At 43.3% G+C, this 22,120-nt stretch overlaps 1 protein-coding gene across 2 annotated transcripts in view; it reads left to right on the top strand.

Moving 5' to 3' along the window:
- Nucleotides 1-22,120, top strand: part of CTNND2 (catenin delta 2) — a 935,828-nt gene that overhangs the window by 814,730 nt on the left and 98,978 nt on the right. Inside the window, exons 13-14 of one of the 2 annotated variants that reach the window (XM_068990784.1) lie at nucleotides 8,937-9,011; nucleotides 10,045-10,195. In XM_068990784.1, coding sequence (XP_068846885.1) covers nucleotides 8,937-9,011; nucleotides 10,045-10,195 — 226 coding nt within the window. The remainder of the gene's footprint in view (nucleotides 1-8,936; nucleotides 9,012-10,044; nucleotides 10,196-22,120) is intronic. The other variant, XM_068990785.1, reaches the window with a different exon arrangement.

Consider the following 22,120-nt stretch of genomic DNA (forward strand, 5'->3'; position numbering starts at 1 on the left):
ATGTCTATATGTCTTTCTTATGAATAGAAGTCTTTTATATTTATAAACATCCGTCAGTCACTAAGCAGTTAGTAGCGCATATTCAGATGATCACAGTTTGTGATTCTTTTTTTGGTCCTTTGATTCAATTGGGAATATGTAGTCAATAGGATATAAAATTGATAGGAATTGTGGGAGAACTGTTTTCTTTTCAGTTTTCAGACTCATCAGTGTTTTTTAGGATGCATATTTTGATGTCATTGCCCAGTTCCACGATTCCTGAAGCATTGGTCTTTGTATTTAATTTGGCGATTAAAGACACAGGCTCTGTGTCTCATATAACCAGGTCACCTGGGTCTTTAGGTGTTTGGAGTAATAAAACAATAAATTTACAATTTATACTATTTTGTACTGATTTATAGTATTTTGATATTCAAAAATTCTCTCCTGCTTTGGGTTATATAATGAGAATTAACAAAGAAGTCTGATAAAAATTCTCAGAATTTTCTAGCAATAACATCTTTCTGACTGTTTTCAGTGCATTAACCTGAACATTAGTTATCCGCAGTGTAAAATTCATCCCCATATATCCAGATGCATTGAATTGGTAATTTTTTATTATTAATAGAAACTACTAAGAGGCAGAACGGTCTACAACAGCTAAAATCAACATCACAAGAGCCGTTCTGTATTTTAGACAAAGCTTAACAACTATGACCATTGGATTTCCCAGCCTTCATCAGATTTCAAGCAACAAATTTAAAAATGCAAGGAGTTACTCTTGTAAGCAGGCACACAGATCTGTGGTAAGAAGAGCAAATAGATATCCTGATGGCAAAGTAAAAAGATAGGGGAGTTAGAAGAAGTAAATATAAGGATGCAAGAAAGAAAATAATGTCAGAGGCCATTCAGTGTTTTGACTGTTTCATTTATTCTAGTCACCAATGGTTATAATATTGACTGTCATCAAGAAAATGTTAAATGATTACTAATAATTTTAGAAGACAAAGCATTTTGGAAAGACTTTTATTCCAATAGTTAAAGTAGAATTTTGACTCTCAGGGTGTCATCCTTGCTTTACAGAGCACTGGCCTTCCTGATGGCTTTAGACAAAGGAGATAATCCTTGGTTCAAGGCAAAGGGCCTTTAGGGAATATTTGTGCATAGTTATAGATGTATGTGCTTGTGTAAGAATTTTCTTATAAAAATACAAATACACAAGCATGCATAAAGGTCAGTATCACATTATCATCATTCTTTGTATAATTTAGTAAGGCACCATGTTAAATGGTGGGAAGGGAAGATAGATAAGCTATAGGAGTGATTTGAGAAGATTGTCATTAAGCCAACACTAATAAATAGTTATTACTTTTTAAAGATGAGAATAGCTTATACCAAAACCAAACATACTTGAGCAATTAAAAGATTGACTGAGGATGCACAAACAGCATCAGCTTTCATGAAGACAGCATTACCGTCTAAACCTAGGGTTCTAGGAATGTGTATTTTACAGCAACTGTTGAAATTTAGTGGTGTTCTTTAAGTGTCCTTAACTTTTATGATCCAAACAAAAGCAGAAATGTGAAGGTAAAGCATCCGAATTTTACATGGAGAGAGCTTTTTATAGACCTCATCATCTGAAACAATAACTTCTCTTTATGGGGGGATGTGCGGCACACACTTCTGTGGCAAATTGACTAGCAAACTAGATCTTCATAATGGCCCCACATACTTTTTAAACTTTAAAACACTCATTACTTGGTTTATGAGCATCAGAAAAACATAATGGCAGAAGCAAAGTGAAATGTTTTTCTTAGCTAACATGGACTTCAGTTACCTTTTCCTCATTTACAGTGAAACGATTTTGTCACAGAATATTAAAACAGTTGGATGTAGTAGTTTGAAGAGTTCCAAAATGTGAATGAATGCTCCCAGTTGTGGTTTATTTTTATCATAGTTGAACTCTATGGAAACTCAGGATTAGAACTGTCAAAATACATCTGTTCTATTGCTTTTTAAATCAAACATTTTAGATATCTTTGTGTGGTCAGCTTTCTCCCTAAAAAGTGACTATTCTCAGAGGGTCTATTATTTTCCCATTTATGTTCAGAGTTAGATGAAATAAAGAGATACTTGGATATTAATCTGTTAATACTTAATGAAGTAACATAATAGTGACATAGATGTAGTGAGAAGGAAATAGAAGCCATGTGGCCCAAATGAGTAAAAAATAAAGACAATTGGGAAATGTGAGACTTATTCCTAAGGACAGGGAACTTAAGAGGGGCATTGAATTTAGTGTGGCTTAGCAATTCGTGTATCATTAAAAAATGAACCAGGCTAAATGAGTAGAGTGTAACAGATAAAAGTAAATATCATGGCTTAACATCTAAGACAAAGATCATTGTCCAAGTTAACAGTGGTATATAAAGCATAAGGTTTAAATGCAAAGAAACAGAGTCATGAAAGATTATGATGAAAAAATGGGGCATGAGGCATCATGCCTCATGGGTTAGTAATTGGGTCAGAATAAACAGAGGTTATCTGAGGACTCTGCCTAGTTAGCAGGCTCCTAGACACAATGCATTCACTTGGACGTGATGACCAGCCTGAAGCAGGACAAGGATGATCCAACCTCAGGAGGAGATGGGGAGGAATAGGTTCAAAACCAGGCCATTGGTTCCAACCACAAAGTACCTAGTGGTTTCTCCTAGGACCCCACTAAGCAGTCCTGATGGTAAGGGCTGCATCTGTGTTATAAATGCCACACACATCCAAACTGACCAGAGAGTAAGCCCAGTTTTGGACAGTCTGGCTTACTTTCATCAGTGTCATTGAATAGCAAAGTGCTGAGTGATAGAATTACATTCAGAAATTGTAGAAACAGCTAAAGCTGAGGGACTTTCCCTTCCAGCCAAGATGCCAAGATGGAGTACCAAGTACCTCTAAGTAGCAATAACAGCAGCAACAGAAACAAACCAGAAAAATACATGAAACACTGGTTGTTAAAACGCTAAGCATTAGTCAATGAAGAAAGAGAGCTCTGAGAAACGGATCACTGTCTTGGGAGAATTTTCAGACCATAGCACAAAAATTAAAAACCCAGGAGAAGCTCAGCGGACACTCAGAGCTAAGGAAATACAACTGGGAATCTAGGGAGACCAAGGTAACTAGAGGTGAAAGTCAAAGTCATTCAGTCGTGTCCCACTCTTTCTGACCCCGTGGACGATAGCCTGCCAGGCTCCTTTGTCCTTGGAATTCTCCAGGAAAGCACACTGGAGTGGGTAGCCATTCCCTTCTCCAGGGAATCTTCCCAACCCAGGGATCAAACCCAGGTCTCCCACATTGCAGGCGGGTTCTTTACCATCTGAGCCATAGGGAAGCCCAGAGCTTAAGGACAACACCAAAGAAGAGAAAGTGACACCTAGAAAGAACCCCAGAAATCTTCAGAGGATCCCCTTCAGATATTCAGTAGAAAGCTGTCAGTGCATGCATGAGAGGGAAGTACCCAAGGCTGAAGAAAAAAATTCCTGAAGTTATTAGACAAAAATGAAACTTGGCACTTACGCAGGAATGGATATAGTGTGCGTTCCCCAGAGCCATTCAGGAAAACCTTGTGATTCGTGGATCCTTGAGCATAGCACTCTCAGAGTCTTGCCTCAGTAATTAGGTATAATTATCCCTGGACTAAATATACCCTAGTCTTCCCTATCAGATCTTAAAAGTGAGATGCAAAGGATCAATAGTTTGCAAGTAAATTAACTGCATCCTAGACTAAAGTTTAAAAATACCTATAGGAATACAAAAATACCCATCATCCAATGCATTAAAATTGAGAATATCTGACATCCAATTGAAAATAAACAAGAAAATGTGATTCATAATGAGGAGAAAAATCAGTCATTCAAAAGCATTTCAAAACCAACCAAGATGTTAAAAATATCAGACAAGCAGTTATTATAACTTTACTCCATGTGTTCAAAAAGTTCATTAGAAATGTAGAAAATATAGGAAAGGCCCAAGTAAAACTGCTAGAGTTGAAAATAAACTGAATTGGAAGAAAAAAAAAAAGCCATATGGAATGGGATTAAGAGCAGTTAGACATTGCTGAAGAAAAGATTAAAGAATTTAAATATAGCCCTGGAAACTATACAAAATGAAATGATGAGAGAAAAAGAAAAAGCTACCGATCATCCATGAGCTTCAAGTGGTCTACTATACATGGAATTAAAGTTCCCCTAGGAGAGGTGAGAGAAAGGAGAAAGAAAACAGGAAAAAAAAAATTGAAGAAATGATGGGTGAAAAATCTTCCAAATGGTTCCATATTTTTCAAGTTTAATGAAAACCACAAACTCACCAAGCCAAGCCTAAGAAACATGAAGAAACTATACTATACCAACGTGCTTCATAATCAAATGGCTCAAAATCAGTAATAAAGAGAAAATCTTAAAAGCAGCCAGAGGAAAAGACATGTTGCATACAAAGATAAGGATGACAGCTGACTTTTCTCCAGCAGTAATGCCAGTGAGAAGACACTGCGGCAGCATCTTTAAACCTATTGGGCCCATTTGTGTATAAAGTTGATTTAGGCTTGGTACCTCGCAGGTACAACCAATCTCCATAGGAAATTCCAAGGATTCCTAGAGCAGCTGTAAAACTATCTGTAGAAGAAATCCTTTCCGAGCCCAGCTTAAGACCTGGGCTAGCCTGGGAGCTGCCATGGTTAATTACCCAAGCAGGGGGGACACAGAGGAATTCTAACATGGAAATTTCAGTTTGAGTGTCCCGAAATGATCAGAGCTGTGATGGCCCAGGACATGAAACTCAGTATTGTGTCCTTCCAGCCCTGAGGATAAGCAACTATTCCTAAACCCTGCACCAAAAGTTCTGTCCCCATACAGAGAATTAAGGATGAGTGTGGCTTTAGGAGAGACTCCCAAAGAGATGTATGATCATTTCAAACTCTGATTACACTTTTGTAGAAGCGGTTAGAACTTGCTGCGCTGTGCTGTCACTCAGCCGTGTCTGACTTTTTGTGACCCCGTGGACTGTAGCCCACAAGGCTCCTCTGTCCATGGAATTCTCCAGGCAAGAATACTAGAGTGGGTTGCCATTTCCTCCTCCAGAAGAATCTTCAACTTACTGGTCCTGTCTATAATTGCAATTGGTTTGGTCCTTTGGGGGCTTCCATGATTTCAGTTGGTAAAGAATCCACCTGCAATATAGGAGACCCTGGTTCAATTCCTTGGTCAGGAAGATCCCCTGAAGAAGGGATAGGCTACCCACTCCAGTATTCTTGGGCTTCCCTTGTAGCTTATCTGGTGAAGAATCCGCCTGCAGTGCGGGGGACCTGGATTCGATCCCTGGGTTGGGAAGATCTCCTGGAAGAGGAAAAGACTACCCACTCCGGTATTCTGGCCTGGAGAATTTCATGGACTGTATAGTCCATGGGGTCACAAAGAGTTGGACATGACTGAGCGACTTTCACTTGGTCCTTTTTATGTAGTTCCTTTCAGTGGAGAAAATGCTGTTCTTAAATAGCACACTCTTGGTACTAGAAATCAATCAACCTGACATTTTCTTTTACCAGTTAAACATTTTTAATTTCCATCTGTGAGCCAGAAATTAGAAGACAACTGACATAAAGAAATGAATGTGACTTGGTAATTCCCTCAGGTACCTTTCAGAATAGTAAACATATAAACAGAAAGTCCAAAAACATACATGAGAGGTGCCATAATAGGAGTATATACACAAGGGGTTGTATACACACAAGGTACAAGAGCATCCCAGGGGTCATTTTTACAAGGATGAGCATGCATACTTCCAAGAGCACTAGTTAAAACCTAGGGCTAGAATTCAATGGTTAGAATTCATTTTAAATACACTAGCACATCTCATTATTTAGAAGAATTCCAGCTGCTGCTAAAACAAAGAGACACCCTAAATACACAAGGGCTCAAACAAGATAGGAGGTACAAGCTACTTTCTCTGATGTAACAGGTAAAGGCAGGTATGTAAGGAGGGAAGCTCCTCTCTTTGAATTATTTCCCCCAGGCTGACAGCTCTTCTGCCATCTTTAAGGTGTCACGAAGATATGGTCATCCAAGGCTACTCTTAGGGCAATCATCTACCAAGCCGGAAGCAGAAAAAGACTGCAGATTCACAGCCGGAAATGTTCTCTTTTGAAAGTCATCTTGGAGCTCTCATTTTGCCTGATGCGATAAAAGGTGGGGGCAGGGGGGAAGCACTTCATCCGAACACTTCTTGCAAACTCAGTCAAATCAAACTATTTCTCAGCTCCTTTAGGCTTACCACTTAGCTACATTTGTCAGACTTCATCTTCTCATGCCCTCCGTGGTTGGCACTAAACTTGGGGCTCTTACTGGCATATCCCTGCAGGGGATGGAGATCGAGTATTCATTTCTGTCTGGGATAGTTTCCCTCCTGTGTATCCTCTTGCCCAGAACAAGCCTCCTTGTCCTGTTGGGTTCTCACCTGGGATGGGGCTGTTGGTGATTGGACTATCTCTGGTCCAAGATGCTTTCCCAGCCCATAACCGCCTTTCCCACTGTTGAGCTCCCTTGAGAGCACACCCTCTCCTTAACCCAGGTAGTCATAGTCCAATGCCTGCCATTCCAATGCATCCCAATCAACTGGCCAGCTAATCCTTCTGCAGCCTCAGGTCCTTAGCCTGGGCCATGTTTTCTCCTGAACCAGGTCTTCCTCCTCCTCCTCCCCTAACTCCTCTCCTCCGCCTCCTTTTTCTCCTCTTCCCTCTCCTCCTCCTCCTCCTTCTTCATCTCTTCTTTCTCATTCTTCCCCTCCTCTTCCTTTTCTTCCTTCTTCTTTTGAATCATCACGCGTCCTCTCTTCAGCTCATGGACCGTTCCTAAAGCCACACCTGCTTTGTCCCTTCCCTCCTCACTGGTGGGCTCAGTACATGATGCTGTCATTCTGTCTGCAAAAAAATCAAGTTCTGTCCAAAGATTTCCACCTCAGTTACAATGAATTACCATAACCTTTTCTTTCCTGTTCATCTGTTTTCACGCCAGTGATGTTTCTACTTTTGTTTCACTTACAAAGCTCTTGGCAACTCATATACTTTACTAACACCCCATGGGCTGCCCAAGGCAACTCACTTCTCTTTTGGAGAAACTCTGTATGAGTCTCACACTTCTGTGTTCAGTGCACCTGGGAAACATTCCCCATCTCCCAAATATTGCATCATGCCTTTCTCTCTTTTCACCCCTTTATTCCTTCTTATTGGGTTACACAAAGGTTCACATGTGGGTTATACATGATCTGCTCCAAGACTGCTCAGCTGCTGCTTAAAAAGCATCACTATTCGGGAATGTCCCCCAGGGCCCAGTAGTTAAGACTGCCTTCCAACTCAAGGGGTGCAGGTTTGATCCCTGATCAGGAAACTAAGATCCCACATACCGCACGATGCAGCCAAAAGCTAAATAAATAATTGTGTTTTTAAAAAGCATCACTATCCTAAATCCTTGCATGTCAAGAAAACTTTAGAAGCTTGCAACATCTTTTGAATGAATTGTTAATAAGTGATTGTGAATCATCACGTGCTGAGCTAATGCTGGGGATTTTCCATACCCACACAAACTCACACACAGCTAGAAGTTTCGAAATAAAGGCTCTTTTCTATGTGTCTCTCACATAAGATCAAACCCATTGTCTTGTCTTTCCCTTCTCACTTAGAGCATATCACTGTGTACCATTTTCTCATACCAGCAAAGTGTGTCTACAACTCGTGCACGTTTTTGGCCATATGTAGCCATTTGTTTTCCTCTCAAATCAGTTCTCGGTAAAGCTGAAGGACTCATCATTTTACAAACACCAAACCATCTTTCCATCCAACAGGAAGGTATATAAAAACTAGGCTTCTAAGGAGGAAAAGGCAAGTTATAGGGGACCTTTCCTGGTTTGTTTCAAACATGGCCAGATTCTCCTCTGTCAATACTGGGAAGAGCGGAAGTGGGGGAAGGACTTAGTGCAGAGGTTTAGGTGACACAATGAGATGTTGGTGGGAGGGAATACAGTCAGAATCACGGAGAGCAGAGTTAGAGGGAGAGAACTCGGGATCAAGGGGCACAGGAGACCTGTGGGCAGTTGTTTAACATCTTGTGTCTAGATCTCCTCATCTATAAAATAAGAACAGTAGTGTCACTCTCCCGGGAGTTTGGGGATTAGAAGAGACCACAAATGGACAAGCCAGCATCTGGAGTCTAGGATGAGGTGGTTCTGGGAAAGAGGTCTTCTTTGGGCCTGAGTTCAGCCTGCCTGAGTTCCAAAAATATCCACTCTGGTCTCCCAAAAGGCGCAGAATATCTCCCCAGCATTAAAATGCATTGTTGATGTTCATCGTGCCATATGAAAACATGGGCTCCACGCTCTGATTTTCATTTTCCTTCGTTTTAGGGAAGAACCCAACTTTAATGGGCTGCTGAAGCTCAGGTGTCTAGTCTACTCCTGGAACCAGAAATCAGAAGGCTTAGCAATAGTGGAGGGGCAGATGAAAATCATGTCTCAGCACGTCAGATTGCAAATGAAATTTCCCATGGACATGATGGAGAGTTTGAACTAGCTTCATGAAGCTCCTTACCTTGGGAGGGATATCCCATCCTGACAGCTAAATTTCGAGAAGTGGTTTCCAAACCCTGAGATATTTTTTTTTCCATGTCTATGACTTTCTGACCATCCATTCCTTTGCTTCCTGAGACTGGGGCTATGAAATAGTTAATTGCAGTCAAGAGGTGCTGTCGTGAATTCCCTCTGCTCCCCCACCCCCTCACACCTCCTAGAGTCTGAACCACAGTGTAGGGTCAGGAGAAAGTGAACGGTCCAAGTTGATGGGGATAAGAAACTATGTGAATGTGACTTCTCTAACGTAGGACAGGATGAAGTTGTGTGTTTTCTTAATCTCATATTTCATGCAGGGCTGGGCTGAGGATGTGGCAGGCATGGCATATGCCCTACGTTCACTGCCAGAGGGGGCTCCCTGCCTGCCACAGGTGAGAGCCAGCTCTGGGGTGCCTGTCCCCACGGGGAAAGGGGGGCGGGGCCCGGCGGGGAGGGTGGGGACTCTGTCCACCTTCGGTGGTCCCCAGGAGGACTCTGCCACAGAATCCAGAACCTCGTGTTATGAATTTCATTTTCTTAGCTCATAAATGAAGTTGTAACCGATTAATCCCTTATACTGGTTGATTTTTGTGGCACACGCTCTTCTCTGGAACACGGTACAGGAATATAAAGTGTGTATACTCGAATGTCTAGAAAACCTGAGCCTCCCTGTGTTTGGTTCAACGAATCTGAATGCTTCATTGTCCTGATATGACAAACACATTTCCATAAAAAGCCTTAGATGTGTTCTACTAAGGCTAACCACCAGTAACTCAAAACAAATTGTACGCTTACCTTGTAAATTAGACATTGAATTATGGCCCTGGATATGATATATTTTAATTTTTTTAATTTTATAATTTTCACACTTTGTCTTTGATGTCATATGTACCTCTCCTCGGCTGTACTGTTTTCCGATTTATTTCCTCCTAATTATTCCGCAAACAACTTAATTGACAGTAATTTCTGTAAGATCTCTCTGCCCCACTTCCAAATTCAAGTTTCTTTGTTTTTTTTTAAATCACTTGTGTGCAACCATGTATCATTTTCTACTTTTTCCAGGATTTCTTTTCCTCTTCATGTCAATAACCAGCCCTTCTTGTCCCAAACCTCCATATCTTAAAGTATCAAGTATAAAGACACCACACAAATGTCTTTCTTAACTCTTGGACTGAGAAAGCTGGCACCAGAGAAATGAAGTGTGATGAACATTAACCCTGAACCCTCTATCCTACGTTGGAGGCAAAAATAAATTTAAAACCTTTAAATACCTGTCTAACATGCTCAACCTATTCTACAAGGAGGTCTTGATAATTCAACCTTTTTGGCGCCTGTGGATGACAGTATGAACACCCACAGGCGCTGTTTGCTTGGAGGGTTTCCACCCACCCCAGCTCCTAACGCCTGGCCTCCGCTCATTTGCAGTGGTCGGTATATATCCGAGCTGCTGTCCGGAAAGAGAAAGGCCTGCCCATCCTCGTGGAACTGCTGCGGATCGACAATGACCGTGTGGTGTGCGCAGTGGCCACTGCGCTCCGGAACATGGCCTTGGACGTCAGGAATAAGGAGCTCATTGGTACGTCCCCTCCGATTCACCGCGTCTCCACTTTTTTTCTTTTAAATCGAAGTATAATGCATTTCCTGTGTTTGAACCCACATGCAGAACATATATGCGCGTGCAGAAACAGAGCATGTGTTAGAGACCTTGTTTTTCCAGCTCTCCTTCTAGCGGAAATCAATGCGCTAATTTATCTTTTAGAATTTAGAGGAAAACGCGAAGCTTGTTGACATTCCTAATCCTTGCAAATTAAAAACGACAGCAGTGCTGAGCACTGGATACCGTTGTCCTGATCCTCTAAATCCTTGCCAGGCTGTTTGTTTGCTTTCCATGTTGTGAACTGGAATTCTAATAGGATGCGGGGCTCTTCTCCTCTCTGTGTTAAAATTTATTTTTGCATTAGACCAGATTGGCTCTCCAGTCCTATTTTTCAAGAATCATCTCCCTTTAGATTAGTATTCAAGAAAGGGAAGATCTTTCATTAATGAAGCATTAAAGAAATCATCCATAAGTCTATCAATTCAACAAATGTTTGTCCGTGACCTACTTTGTTCCAGGCCTGTTCGTGCCTAGCATTCGTGAGTGTTCAATCGTGTCCAGCTCTTTGTGACCCTGTGGACTGTCGCCTGTAGACAGGCTCCTCTGTCCCTGGGATTCTCCAGGCAAGAATACTGGAGTGGGTTGCCATTCCCTCCTCCAGGGGATCTTCCCAACCCAGGAATGGAAGCCAGGTCTCCTGCATTGCAGGCGGATTCTTTACTGCTGCGCTACAGGGGAAGCCCTCTAGGCCTAGAGATGATATCAAAACGGAGGGAAGGCATTGCCCTTGTGGAGTTTACATTCTGGACAGGGGCGACCAACAAAAGACACACAGGAATCCCATGGTGTGGTTGAAATGTTCTGTGGGGGAAAGTGGTGCTGAGTCAGGCACGCTGTCACTGGTGAGGTTGCAATCTTTTTAAATTGAAGTGAAATTTGCATAACATAAAATTAATCACTTTAAAATGTACCTTTCGGATGGCATTTAGTATTTATACAGTGTTGTACAACCTGTGTCAAGTTCCAAAACATTATTGTGACCCTGAAGAAAACCCTGTGCATGCTAAGTCGCTTCAGTCGTGTCCAACTCTTTGTGACCTTACGGACTTGTAGTCCACCAGGCCCCTCTATCCATGGGATTCTCCAGGCAAGAATTCTAGAGTGGGTTGTCATGCCCTCCTCCAGGGGATCTTCTTAGAGCTCCAAGATTGAACTCGTGTCTCTTTTGTTTTCTACATTGGCAGGTGGGTTCTTTCCCACTAGTGCCACTGGGAAGCCCCCAAACCCTGTACCCATTAAGTAGTCACTCCCTATTTCCCCTTCTCCCATCCCCTGGCAGCCAGCAGTCTGTTTTTTGTTTCTGTGGATTTTCTTATTCTGGATATTTCATGTAAATGGAATCATGTAAGATGTGAGCTTTTGTATCCGGCTTCCAACATCAGGGATCGTGGGTCTGAGAGGTCAAAGTCAAGGTGACAGCTGTTGCGAAGCTAACATTTGAGCAAAGACTTGAAGCCAATGAGATGGAGCCCAGTGGTTCTTTCAGGGGAAGGCTATCTAAGCTGGAGAAGCAGCCTCTGCAGACAGCCCTCCAGAAGGGGATCTGGGCGCAGGCTGATGGTGGGTTCAAGGTCTCTGGGGGCCTGGTGTGCCTGGTGCATAGTGGGTGATGGAAGTCCAGGTTGTCCAGGTTGAAGAGATGCTCTAGATCCCTTCTCCTGTAATTGGGAGGATGCTCAGGCCAAGGCTGATTGATGCCTGGAGAACTGATGAATGACCAGGATCTTCCCAGGGAGAGACACGACCTCCCCATAGACCACTGACCTCCTGGGGTGAAAGAGATGACTCCAGTAGGGTGGTTGATCAATACAGCATGAAGCCTGGCAAGTTTGAACGCAGGTAATAGGTATCAGCGGAGATCAGACAGCAGGGAGCTGGACCATGCATCGTGGCAAAGGTTCTGGTTATGCACCCTCAGGGGGTCTGGGGGAAGCAGGTGAGAGTGAGTGAAGAGGGAAGACTCCATTCCTGGGGCAGTTGGAATACCAGGCATGGGTTCAAATTTCATACACAGAGTATGCATAGAGACAGTGGTCTATTTCCTCTATCCAGATTCCTGAGAGTGACGTACTAGGCTCTTGGTGATCTGGGAACCAGCCACTTTCCACCCCACAATACCCATCATATCCTCCAATAAGCATCAAGTGTTTGCAGGTCTCTTTTGGTTTGGGAGAAGGCAATGGCAACCCACTCCCGTACTCTTGCCTGGACAATCCCATGGACGGAGGAGCCTGGTAGGCCTGCAGTCCATGGGGTCACGAAGAGTCGGACACGACTGAGTGACTTCACTCACTTCACTCTGGTTTAGTGGCTAAGTCTTGTCCAACTATTTTGTGACCTTGTGCACTGTCGCCCGCCAGGCTCCTCTGTCCATGAGATTTTCTAGGCAAGAATACTGGAATGTGTTGCTATTTCATTCTCCAGGGGACCGTCCTGACCCAAGGATCGAACCTGGTCTCCTGCATTGTAGGCAGATTCTTTACCGATTGGGCCACCAGGGAAGTCCTTGCCGGTCTCTAAGCCACTTCCTCACTCACAGGGACCAGATTTCAAATCTGTGTCTAATAAAGGCAGTCATTTGTTATGCTTGCAGTGCATCATCAGGCATGAAATAAGCTCACAACTTGATATTTATACTTAGTTTGAATTTAAATGTGGGTGGTAGATGTTACATATTTAAACTACACTGTTAGGCCTCTGTGTATTTGCTTTCCTTTTCCTTACTTGTTTGTTTCAGACAGGAGAGAGCAGTGGCTTCCAATCAAATCCTAGCGCTCCTCTGTACCACGGAGGAAAAATCAATAGCTAATCACTCTGCTACTTGGATACGAGCTACTAGGCGTTGTGCATTTGTGTGTTTTATTTCTTTTGGTGGATTAAAATATAACAAAGTAGGGAACTATTGATTGATTTTCTAGCTTCAAGGCATCTCTTCTCTCCAGGAAGTCAGTTATCTAGAACTGTCTCTGAGGCAGGAACATTTGGAAGTCCATATTGCCCATGTTAAATTAAGCCTCTACTATCAAATGTCACCAGACAGGAAAGGGAGCCAGCCGTTTAAAAATAGGAGTGAAAATATCTCAGTCATAGGCTTTAAGGAATCAATATCTTTTCTCCTTGAGTAAGAAAAGCAGAATTGAACGAAATAGCACACTATTCTCTTCTGTCTGGGAGAAAGGAAATGTGACCTTTGCAAACTCTTTTGCTTTAAATATTGTATCAAAGTAATGGGTTTTATGAGACAATGCTATACAGAACTTTATCTATTGAAAAGAAAGCTGCAGTGACTTTGAACCAAGAACAAAACCAAACTTGAACTTGGACTTTTCTCTATCAACTTAATCAAAATTTGGGGGTGTGTATGTATGCTAACGCTTTAGTCACGTCTGAATCTTCATGACGCCATGGAGTGTACCTCGCCAGGCTCCTCTGTCCGTGGGGCTCTCCAGGCAAGAATTCTCGAGCGGGTTGCCATGCCCTCCTCCAAAGCCTCTTCCCGACCCAGGGATCAAACCCGCATCTCTTACATCTACCTGCTTTGGCAGGTGGGTTCTTTACCACCTGTGCCACCTGGGAAGCCCCAAGCTTTGGTGACCTGGTATTAAAGATAGTCTGAAAACTCCCAGGTAGATACCTCTGGCATGAATCTCACATTTCTGCCTGCAATAGTCTGCCCACCACGCGCACGGGAGGTCTGACAGGCATCTCAAATACAACATCCCCAGACCTGAGTTCCTCGTCTTCTCTCCCAAGCCCAGTCCTTCCACAGGCTTCCCCGCGGCGACCTGTCCTTACAATGGTCCTTTGATTCTGCACTCTCATACCCAATCCATCAGCAGGTCTGGCTTCCTTCTGAATTTTCCCAGAACCTGACATTTCTCATCTTCATTGCCTTGCCCCTCCCCGCCTGCCCCCCCAAGAGATCTCACCCTCTCTCACCTGGGTCATTACCACGGCCACTTTCCAGATCTCCTTGCCCCCCACCCCAGTGTCACCACCAACTCTCCAAGGAGCAGCCGGAGTGGTCCTGTCAAAACCTTACCGCGTGTCTTCTCCTTTTAAAACCCTGCCTCAGCTCCTCACTTCTCTCAGTGTGAAGGTAGAGTCCCTGTCAGGCAGGCGCGGCTCTGCACAGTCCGGCTCTGTTCCCTCTCCGGCCCCACCTCCTTTCTCACTGGCCGCTGCTTCGCTGCGGTTCCTTCATGACCTAAGCCGCAAGCCTGCCTCAGGGCCCTTGAACATGCGGCTCCCTGCACCCCATCTCCACTTCCTTCAGGGGTCCATGCGTTATTCCTCAGCCCCTCAGGTCTTTACTCAAGTGTTACTGTCCCAAGACAACCTTTTCTGGTGCCTCTTCTTCAGATCCTACCGCCTTTTACTGCTTTATCGATCTTCACGGCACGAATCACCCTCTGACATGGAACATATTATTTATCTTGTTTCTTGTCCGTCTCCCTGCACTGGAATGTCACCCTGCTGAGAGGAGGAGGTTCCATCTTTTGTGTTTACTGATGTAGATCGTGTACCTAGAACAACACCTGACCCATACCAGGGATTCAACAGTATTTGCTGAATGAATAACTGAATTATTAATGATTTCTTCCTGTCTGCCCATCATGTTATAGTGAACTGCAAATCAGCAAAACTCTAAGTAAGCCAAAAAAATATATATTAACTAAAGAAAAAGACATATTAATAAAGAAAATCATCCAAAAATCAGTTCACTATCCTACTAAAGTTTACTAGATGTATACAGCCACTCATAATTTCAGAAGGAATCCAGTTGTTTCCATCACAGGCATCCACTTTGAATTATATCTCTTCTTAGATTGTTCTTTTAATTAAGGGTGGAGGGAAGGACAGCTACCATAACTCTGGTTAAGGAATGGTTCATCTTCCTTGGACTCCATGATACGAAAAAGTTCAAATAAACTTGAACAATAATTACTCCACCCCATAAGCTCTAATGAGGATCTGATAGAATAAACTCCACTTGATCATGGTGTATGATCCTTTTAATGTATTGTTAGATTCTGTTTGCTAATATTTTGCTGAGGATTTTTGCATCTATGTTCATGAGTGATATTGGTGTATAATTTCCCTTTTTTGTGGTATCTTTGGTTTTGGTATCAGAGTGATGGTGGCCTCGTAGAATGACTTTGGAAGTATTCTTTCCTCTGCCATTTTTCAGAAGATTTTGAGAAGGATAGATGTCAGCTCTTCTCTAAATGGTTGATAGAATTTGCCTGTGAAACCATCTGGTCCTGGGCTTTTGTTCGTTGGGAATTTTTAAATCACAGATTCAATTTCAGCACTTGTGATGGTCTGTTCATATTTTCTGTTTCTTCCTGGTTCAATTTTACGAGATTGTACCTTTTTAGAATTATAGAATTTGTAGATTGTACCTTTTTAGAATTTGTCCATTTCTTCCAAGTTGTTCATTTTATTGGCATATAGTTGTTGTCTTTCAGTCCCTAAGTCGTGTCTGACTCTTTGTGACTCCATGGACTGGACCACGCCAGGCTTCCCTGTCCTTCACTGTGTCCTGGAGTTGGCTCAGTATCCTGTCCACTGAGTCAATGATGGCATCCAACTATCTCATCCTGTGTCGCCCCCTTCTCCTCCTGCCCTCAGTCTTTCCCAGTATCAGGGTCTTTTCCAGTGGGTTGGCTCTTTGCTTCAGGTAGCCCAAGTATTGGAGCTTCAACTTCAGTATTAGTCCTTCCAATGAATATTCAGAGTTGATTTCCTTTAGGATTGATTGGTTTGATCTCCTTGCTGTCCAAGGGACTCTTGCAGTAAATAATCTCTTATGATCCTTTGTATTTCTGTGATGTCCATTTTAACTTCTTTTTCACTTGTAATTTTATGGATTTGAGTCCTCTCCTTTTTTTTCTTGATGAATCTGGCTGAAAGTTTATCAGTTTTATCTTTTCAAAGATCAGCTTTTAGTTTCATTGATCTCTTCTATTGTTTTCTTCGTCTCCATGCCATTTATTTCTGCTCTGATCTTCGTGATTTCTTCTGCTAGCTTTGTGTTTTATTTATTCTTTCGCTAGTTGCTTTATGTGTAAGATTAGGTTGTTTATTTGCGATTTTCCTGATTTCCTAAAGAAGGACAGTATCACTGTCAACTTCCCTCTTAGAACTGCTTTTGCTGCATCCCAGGGGTTTGGATTTTTGTGCTTTCGTTTTCATTTGTCTCCAGGTATTTTTTATTTCCTATTCGGTTTCTTCTAAAAAATTAATTTTTTTAAAAAGGTAATACTAAAAAGAGCGTCACATCTTCCGCCTCTCCCGCTCTTCCCGTTCAGGCTGTGTCCATGGCTCTGTGGGTGTTTCTACCATGAGAGATAAGTAGGCTACGGGGAGATCTTCGTGTTCTTCTGAATGACGTAGTGCTGTGGTCCAGGTGACTGCGCATCAATCCACTTCTTCGCAGCCTCCCCAAAATGTTAATTATCCTCCTGTGTAAAGCGTTATTTCATCATTCAGAAAGGGTTTCTTTTTCATGGTGATAATTAGCTTCGGCGAAAGAGCAAACAGTACTGTCCTGCTCTGGCACGTTTACCAAAACGCCATCCATTTCAGCACGTTGACACTTCCTGATGAAGAAGGCAGGTGCTTCCTCTGCCATCAAGTGAACAAGCAAAACTCTAACAACACAAAAAGCTTTTCACATATGACCGCTAGATAGGAAAGATACCGGGGTGGTATCACCAACTGCCTCTTATCTCTAACCACTCTTTCTGATGAGTTCTTCATCCAGACCAGCCTTCGTACCGTTGTCCCTGCTCATAAAGCTTTACCTGAGCAGTTCCCTTCCCTGGCCTGTGCTTTCATCTCTGTGCATTTACCCACCATCCCCCACACACACGCCCCCAGTCATCACTCAGAGCCCCGATGAACACTGCTCCTTGAACACAGAACAGAGGTAGATGGTACCTACTTGATTAAGAAAATCTTTTAATTTATCTTTGAGGGCAGGAGAAATAGGGGGTGACCAAGGATGGTTGGATGGCATCAGCGACTCAATGGACATGAGTTTGTGCAGGCTTCGGAAGATGGTGAAGGACAGGGAAGCCTGGCGTGCTGCAGTCCATGGGGTCGCAAAGAGTCGGGCACGGCTGAGCAACTGAACAACAGCAGAGGCACCGGGGAAGCAGATTTCCATTTTATAATTTTATTTTTGTGCTGTCCTTCTCGTTTTCTGCATTGCATTGCATCTCCTCCCAATGCGATAATAAGCAGGAGTCAGGTACCATATTTATTTCTATGTCCTTCCATGCCTAGCCCTTTGTTGTGCTCAGTACATATTTGCTAAACTAATTCTCTGGTGGGTGAGTAACGTGAATTATTTATTCTGGAGAGCAGATCTAGAGGAGGTTTGGGGAATCCCACGTGGAGAGAGGGCAGGGAAGAGGATGCTCTTTTCACAGCATCCAAGGAAGAGAGGAAAGAAAGATGGTCAGATGCTGCCAGAAATCCTGGACTCGAGTCAGACTCATTCTGTTGCCACTTTGGAAGAGGCTTGAGTTGGGTGGGAAATAGCAATGCTTTCTGAGTGTGCCCTGACAGTTCCTAAAGGTTGGAAGAACCGCTACACCCCTGCGGGTGGTATTGGCAGAGCTCACAGGGCACCCTCCCTTTGCTTCCCTGGGAGATGGCTGCCTGCCACCCTTTCAGGCAGGCGAGCCAGGCCGGAATGCTGGGAGTATCTTCCTGGCTGCCTCGCTCCCCTCCCTGGACTGAAGAGAGGGACCTTCGCTGCTGTGTGAACCTGGCCCTTCCTTCGCCAGCTCATCTCGGTCCTGTCGTCACGTCCTCTCTGCCCTGCACGATCCTTTCCCTGTGCTCTGTCATCATCTGGAGATTGGGTCACCACATCTGGAATCAAAGATAAATTAAATAATTTGAATTATGCCTCCATACAATCATATGATCTGACCCATTCTTGACATCGGGCCAACCATCTTTTCACCTTTCCGAGCTTCTTCTATCCAACACCTTCTCAACCCAATCCAGCCTCAAAGGGAGCGACAGACTCTGACTCTTGCGGGCGTCAGGAAGGGCTATTTCCCAGGGAAGTCTCCTGTCCCCCAGGAGAGACGGAGGAGAAGGGACCCCCAAATCTCCAGAGTCACGTAGCAGTGCACATCTCACACTTTCCCACACTCACGAGATCGTGAGCAAAGTAAGGGGAGTTTCTTGCCCAGGAATTAAGTATTATTGAAGCCTCAAATCTACCACTATTTCCCTCCCCGCTCAAGGCTGTCTGATCATCCCTTTCATTCATTCGAGGGAGGACATTCCCTTCCTAGCTTTTTTCCTTGCCCTAATCTGTTTGAAATACTAAGATAAAAGATTTTATCTCACCACTCTGATGATTCTTTGTAGACAGTGGTTGCTGATTATATTTGAAGGGCACCATAAAAATGTCATCTTTCAGTGGAAATGAAGATAGAATAAAGAAAATGGTAATGTGGATGGGATGAGAATCATCCCTTCCCCCCAACCTCTGCCCTTGTGTCAGATCTTTACTTGGTGAGAAATGTCTTTTTTTTTTGGAGACATGGGAGGGGGAAAGGGCGGGGGAACCTTCATTGTATCCAAACTGCCCTAAATGTTGTGCCGCTTTGTAAACATTCTCTTTTATTTAATGATCTCACAGCTGAAATTTCAAGGTGTATATCCGTGTAATTCTAGACTTAGTAGCACTGATCTGCACGAGCTAGTCCAGTGCTAGAGAATCCGCCTGCCAGCGCAGGAGACCTGGGTTTGATCCCTGGGTCAGGAAGATCCTCTGGAGAAAGAAATGGCAACCCACTCCAGTATTCTTGCCTGGAGAATCCTATGGACAGAGGAACCTGGGGGCTACAGTCCATGGGGTCGCAAAGAGTCAGACATGACTGAAGAGACAGCAGGCAGCACGATCTTCCTCCATACTTTGGGATATATTTTACCCAGTTCTTGAATCATGAGGACATGTTGGTGGTAGTTGCTCAGTCATGTCCACTCTTTGCGACCACATGGACTGTAACTTGCTGGGCTTCTCTGTCCATGGGATTCTCCAGGCAAGAATACTGGAGTGGATTGCCATTCCCTTCACCAGGGGATCTTCCCGACCAGGATAGATACCTAAGTCTGTGCTCCATCTCCATGAAGCTGCGTTCCATGCCTCAAAGTTTGTCTAAATTCTTTGGCCAACTCACTGGAAAACACCCTCAAGCTAGGAGAGATTGAGGGCAGGAGAAGTGGGGAACAAAGCATGAGATGGTTGGATGGCATCACTGACTCAATGGCATGAGTTTGAGCAAACTCTGGGAGATAGTGAAGGACAGGGAAGCCTGGCATGCTGCAGTCCATGGGGTCGCCAGGAGCCAGTCACGACTCAGCAACTGAACCGCAGCAGGAATGAAACACGTCCTGGTCTTCATCCTCTGTGTATTCAGAATATCACGGTGTACTCACAGCGTCTCCTAGGGCTCTTAAAAGGTATGGCACTACTTTTTAAGTACACACGTGTGTGTGTTTTATTACTTTCTCAGCTCATACCAGTGGCTTCCATGTAGCAGAGCCCCCTGGGATGTGGGTATCCACTCCTGGAGCAGACCTTCCACAGGCCACTCACCACAGCCTCATGGGCACCTTTTCTATCTGCATTTCCGACCCTGGGAACTCCACCTGTGCCCAGGGAAAGACTCGAGTCTCTGGAAACCTCAGTGCAACCTGGGAGACAGTGTGTTATTTTTATTCCTGGGAAATGTGTAAGCTTTACTTTATTAAGTAGGTTTGAGGACATTTTTAGAGGCATACCTTCTCTGCATTTGAAAACATGTTTCTTCAGACCCTGGCAGATGTTGTTTTAATTAAAACACATGTAATTTCAATTAGTATTTTTAAAAGAAGCCCGCTTTCCCAGACAAGGTCTTTTTTCAGAGCACCCTTTGCTGACTCATTTTTAATAACTTAATTTCTGGAGCCAAATTCTAGCAGCCAGAGAGCTGTGTGCTTTGGCCAAAACTTGGTATCTTCAGATTAAGCGCCTGTGTTAGAGCCCTCATCTCCCAAACCCTAGAGCCTAATCTCCTGAATGCTGCCTCCCTTTCCAGCAAAGGCTTGGGTTCTTTGTTAATTAACTTCAGACACCTGTTGGGGAATTTTGGCAGCTGCGTCTGGCAGATAAGAATTCCTTGGAAGGGCAAATGGTAAATAAATTGAAGAGCCAATGATTATTTTATTAAACAAGACTTAACGATTGGCCCCTTGGAAATATTCCATGTGGGGAAAAGGCAAAACTGACTGAGCAATTTGCAGCTGATTCAGACTTCAGGACCTCTGCTTAAAGACCTCAAAGAAAAGAGAAAAAAAGAAAAAAAGACCTAACTTTACTTGGACCATTTCAGTTTTTATTTTAATGCCAAACAGTTTCTGAAAAAAAAGTTTAGAGGAGAGCATGCATTAGAAATGAAATTCCTCTCCCAAATACCCCAATTCTTGAGAAATAGAAAAGAGGATTTTAACAGAATCTTGTTTTTTAAATTATGTTCCTTCTGCATGTTAACTGCTATCTTTTCCCCTTACCAGAAGTGGGTGGGTGGGTGGAGGGGGCATTTCATCATGTGGCAATAAGTTGTTATTTTTACTCAGGAATACTAAGAGTAATAGATTAGAAAGTACTTTGAAAGTTTGAAAATGAATACTCTTTCAGCCATTCTGCCTTGTGTTTGATTGTATTTGATATCCTGGATCTCAAGGAATTGCAGAGCAGACAAGGACACATGTAACTGGGGTAGGGTGTGTGCATAGACCATAAACTGAATGGACCAGTGGTTCTGACCCGGAGGACGCACGAGGCAGTAAGACGAGGAGGAGGCAGGCGCTGAAGAGGGGTGAGGGGTCCAGGCCAGGAAAAAGGACACAGCGAGCCCCAGAAGTGTCCAGAGACCCAGAAGGTGATGGCCGATTGGAGGGGCAGCTCCCCCAGCATCTGGGCATCCAGGCCAGGAGCTATAGATTTTGCCACTTGAGAAAAAGCAGGCTTTTTCTTGAGATGCTTTGAGAAGAGAAAGCCCTTCTGCCAGACTGGGATCAAAGAGCGAGAGAATCAGGCAGTTCCCAGAAGTCTCTCCTTAAAAAGTCCTAAGAGCTCTTTCAAAACGCTTAGTTGCAATTTAGAGATTCCTTCACTTAGAACTGAGAAAGTTAATGAAAATTTACCATGTCTGAGACAGTCATTTTTTCGAATTAAAATGAAATTCCCTATTCAATTTTGCATGTGATAACGTCTTTGAACAATGTCAGGTAAAATAGCAACTTTGGCGCGGAATGATGAAAGACAAACGACTTGTTTCCGAAAACATGTAATATCCTTTGAATCCCACATTTTCTCATCCTGACTATTTAATGTGGGCAACTGAACTTGAGACAGTACAGACCCGGCTGGTGCAGGCATATGGTAATGTACAAGATGTTGATTTCATTAGGAGTCACTAATATCCCAGCGTCAACCTTAGAGGGTATTCAAGGTAGTTTAAAGGATAAGAAATTCCCACGGTCCTCATTTGCAGACTTGAACAGTTTAATTTACTCATCAGAGAGTCACAGCTATGAAATGGCACATGGTATTCAACTTTTAAACTGAATATTAACTTCATGGACTAATACTGCCTGGTGTTTCTGTGAGTCAGGTTCATTTATAAATGACCTTATTACTCTTTTCTTTTTGGGGGAGGCAAGGAGGTTACTTTTTGAAAATTGAAGGACAGTTGATTTACAATACTATGTTAGTTTCAGGTATACAACAGTCATTCAGTTATACATTTTTTTCAGACTCTTTTCTAT

Source organism: Capricornis sumatraensis, chromosome 18, assembly GCF_032405125.1.
Source record: "Capricornis sumatraensis isolate serow.1 chromosome 18, serow.2, whole genome shotgun sequence".
Taxonomy (NCBI): domain Eukaryota; kingdom Metazoa; phylum Chordata; class Mammalia; order Artiodactyla; family Bovidae; genus Capricornis; species Capricornis sumatraensis.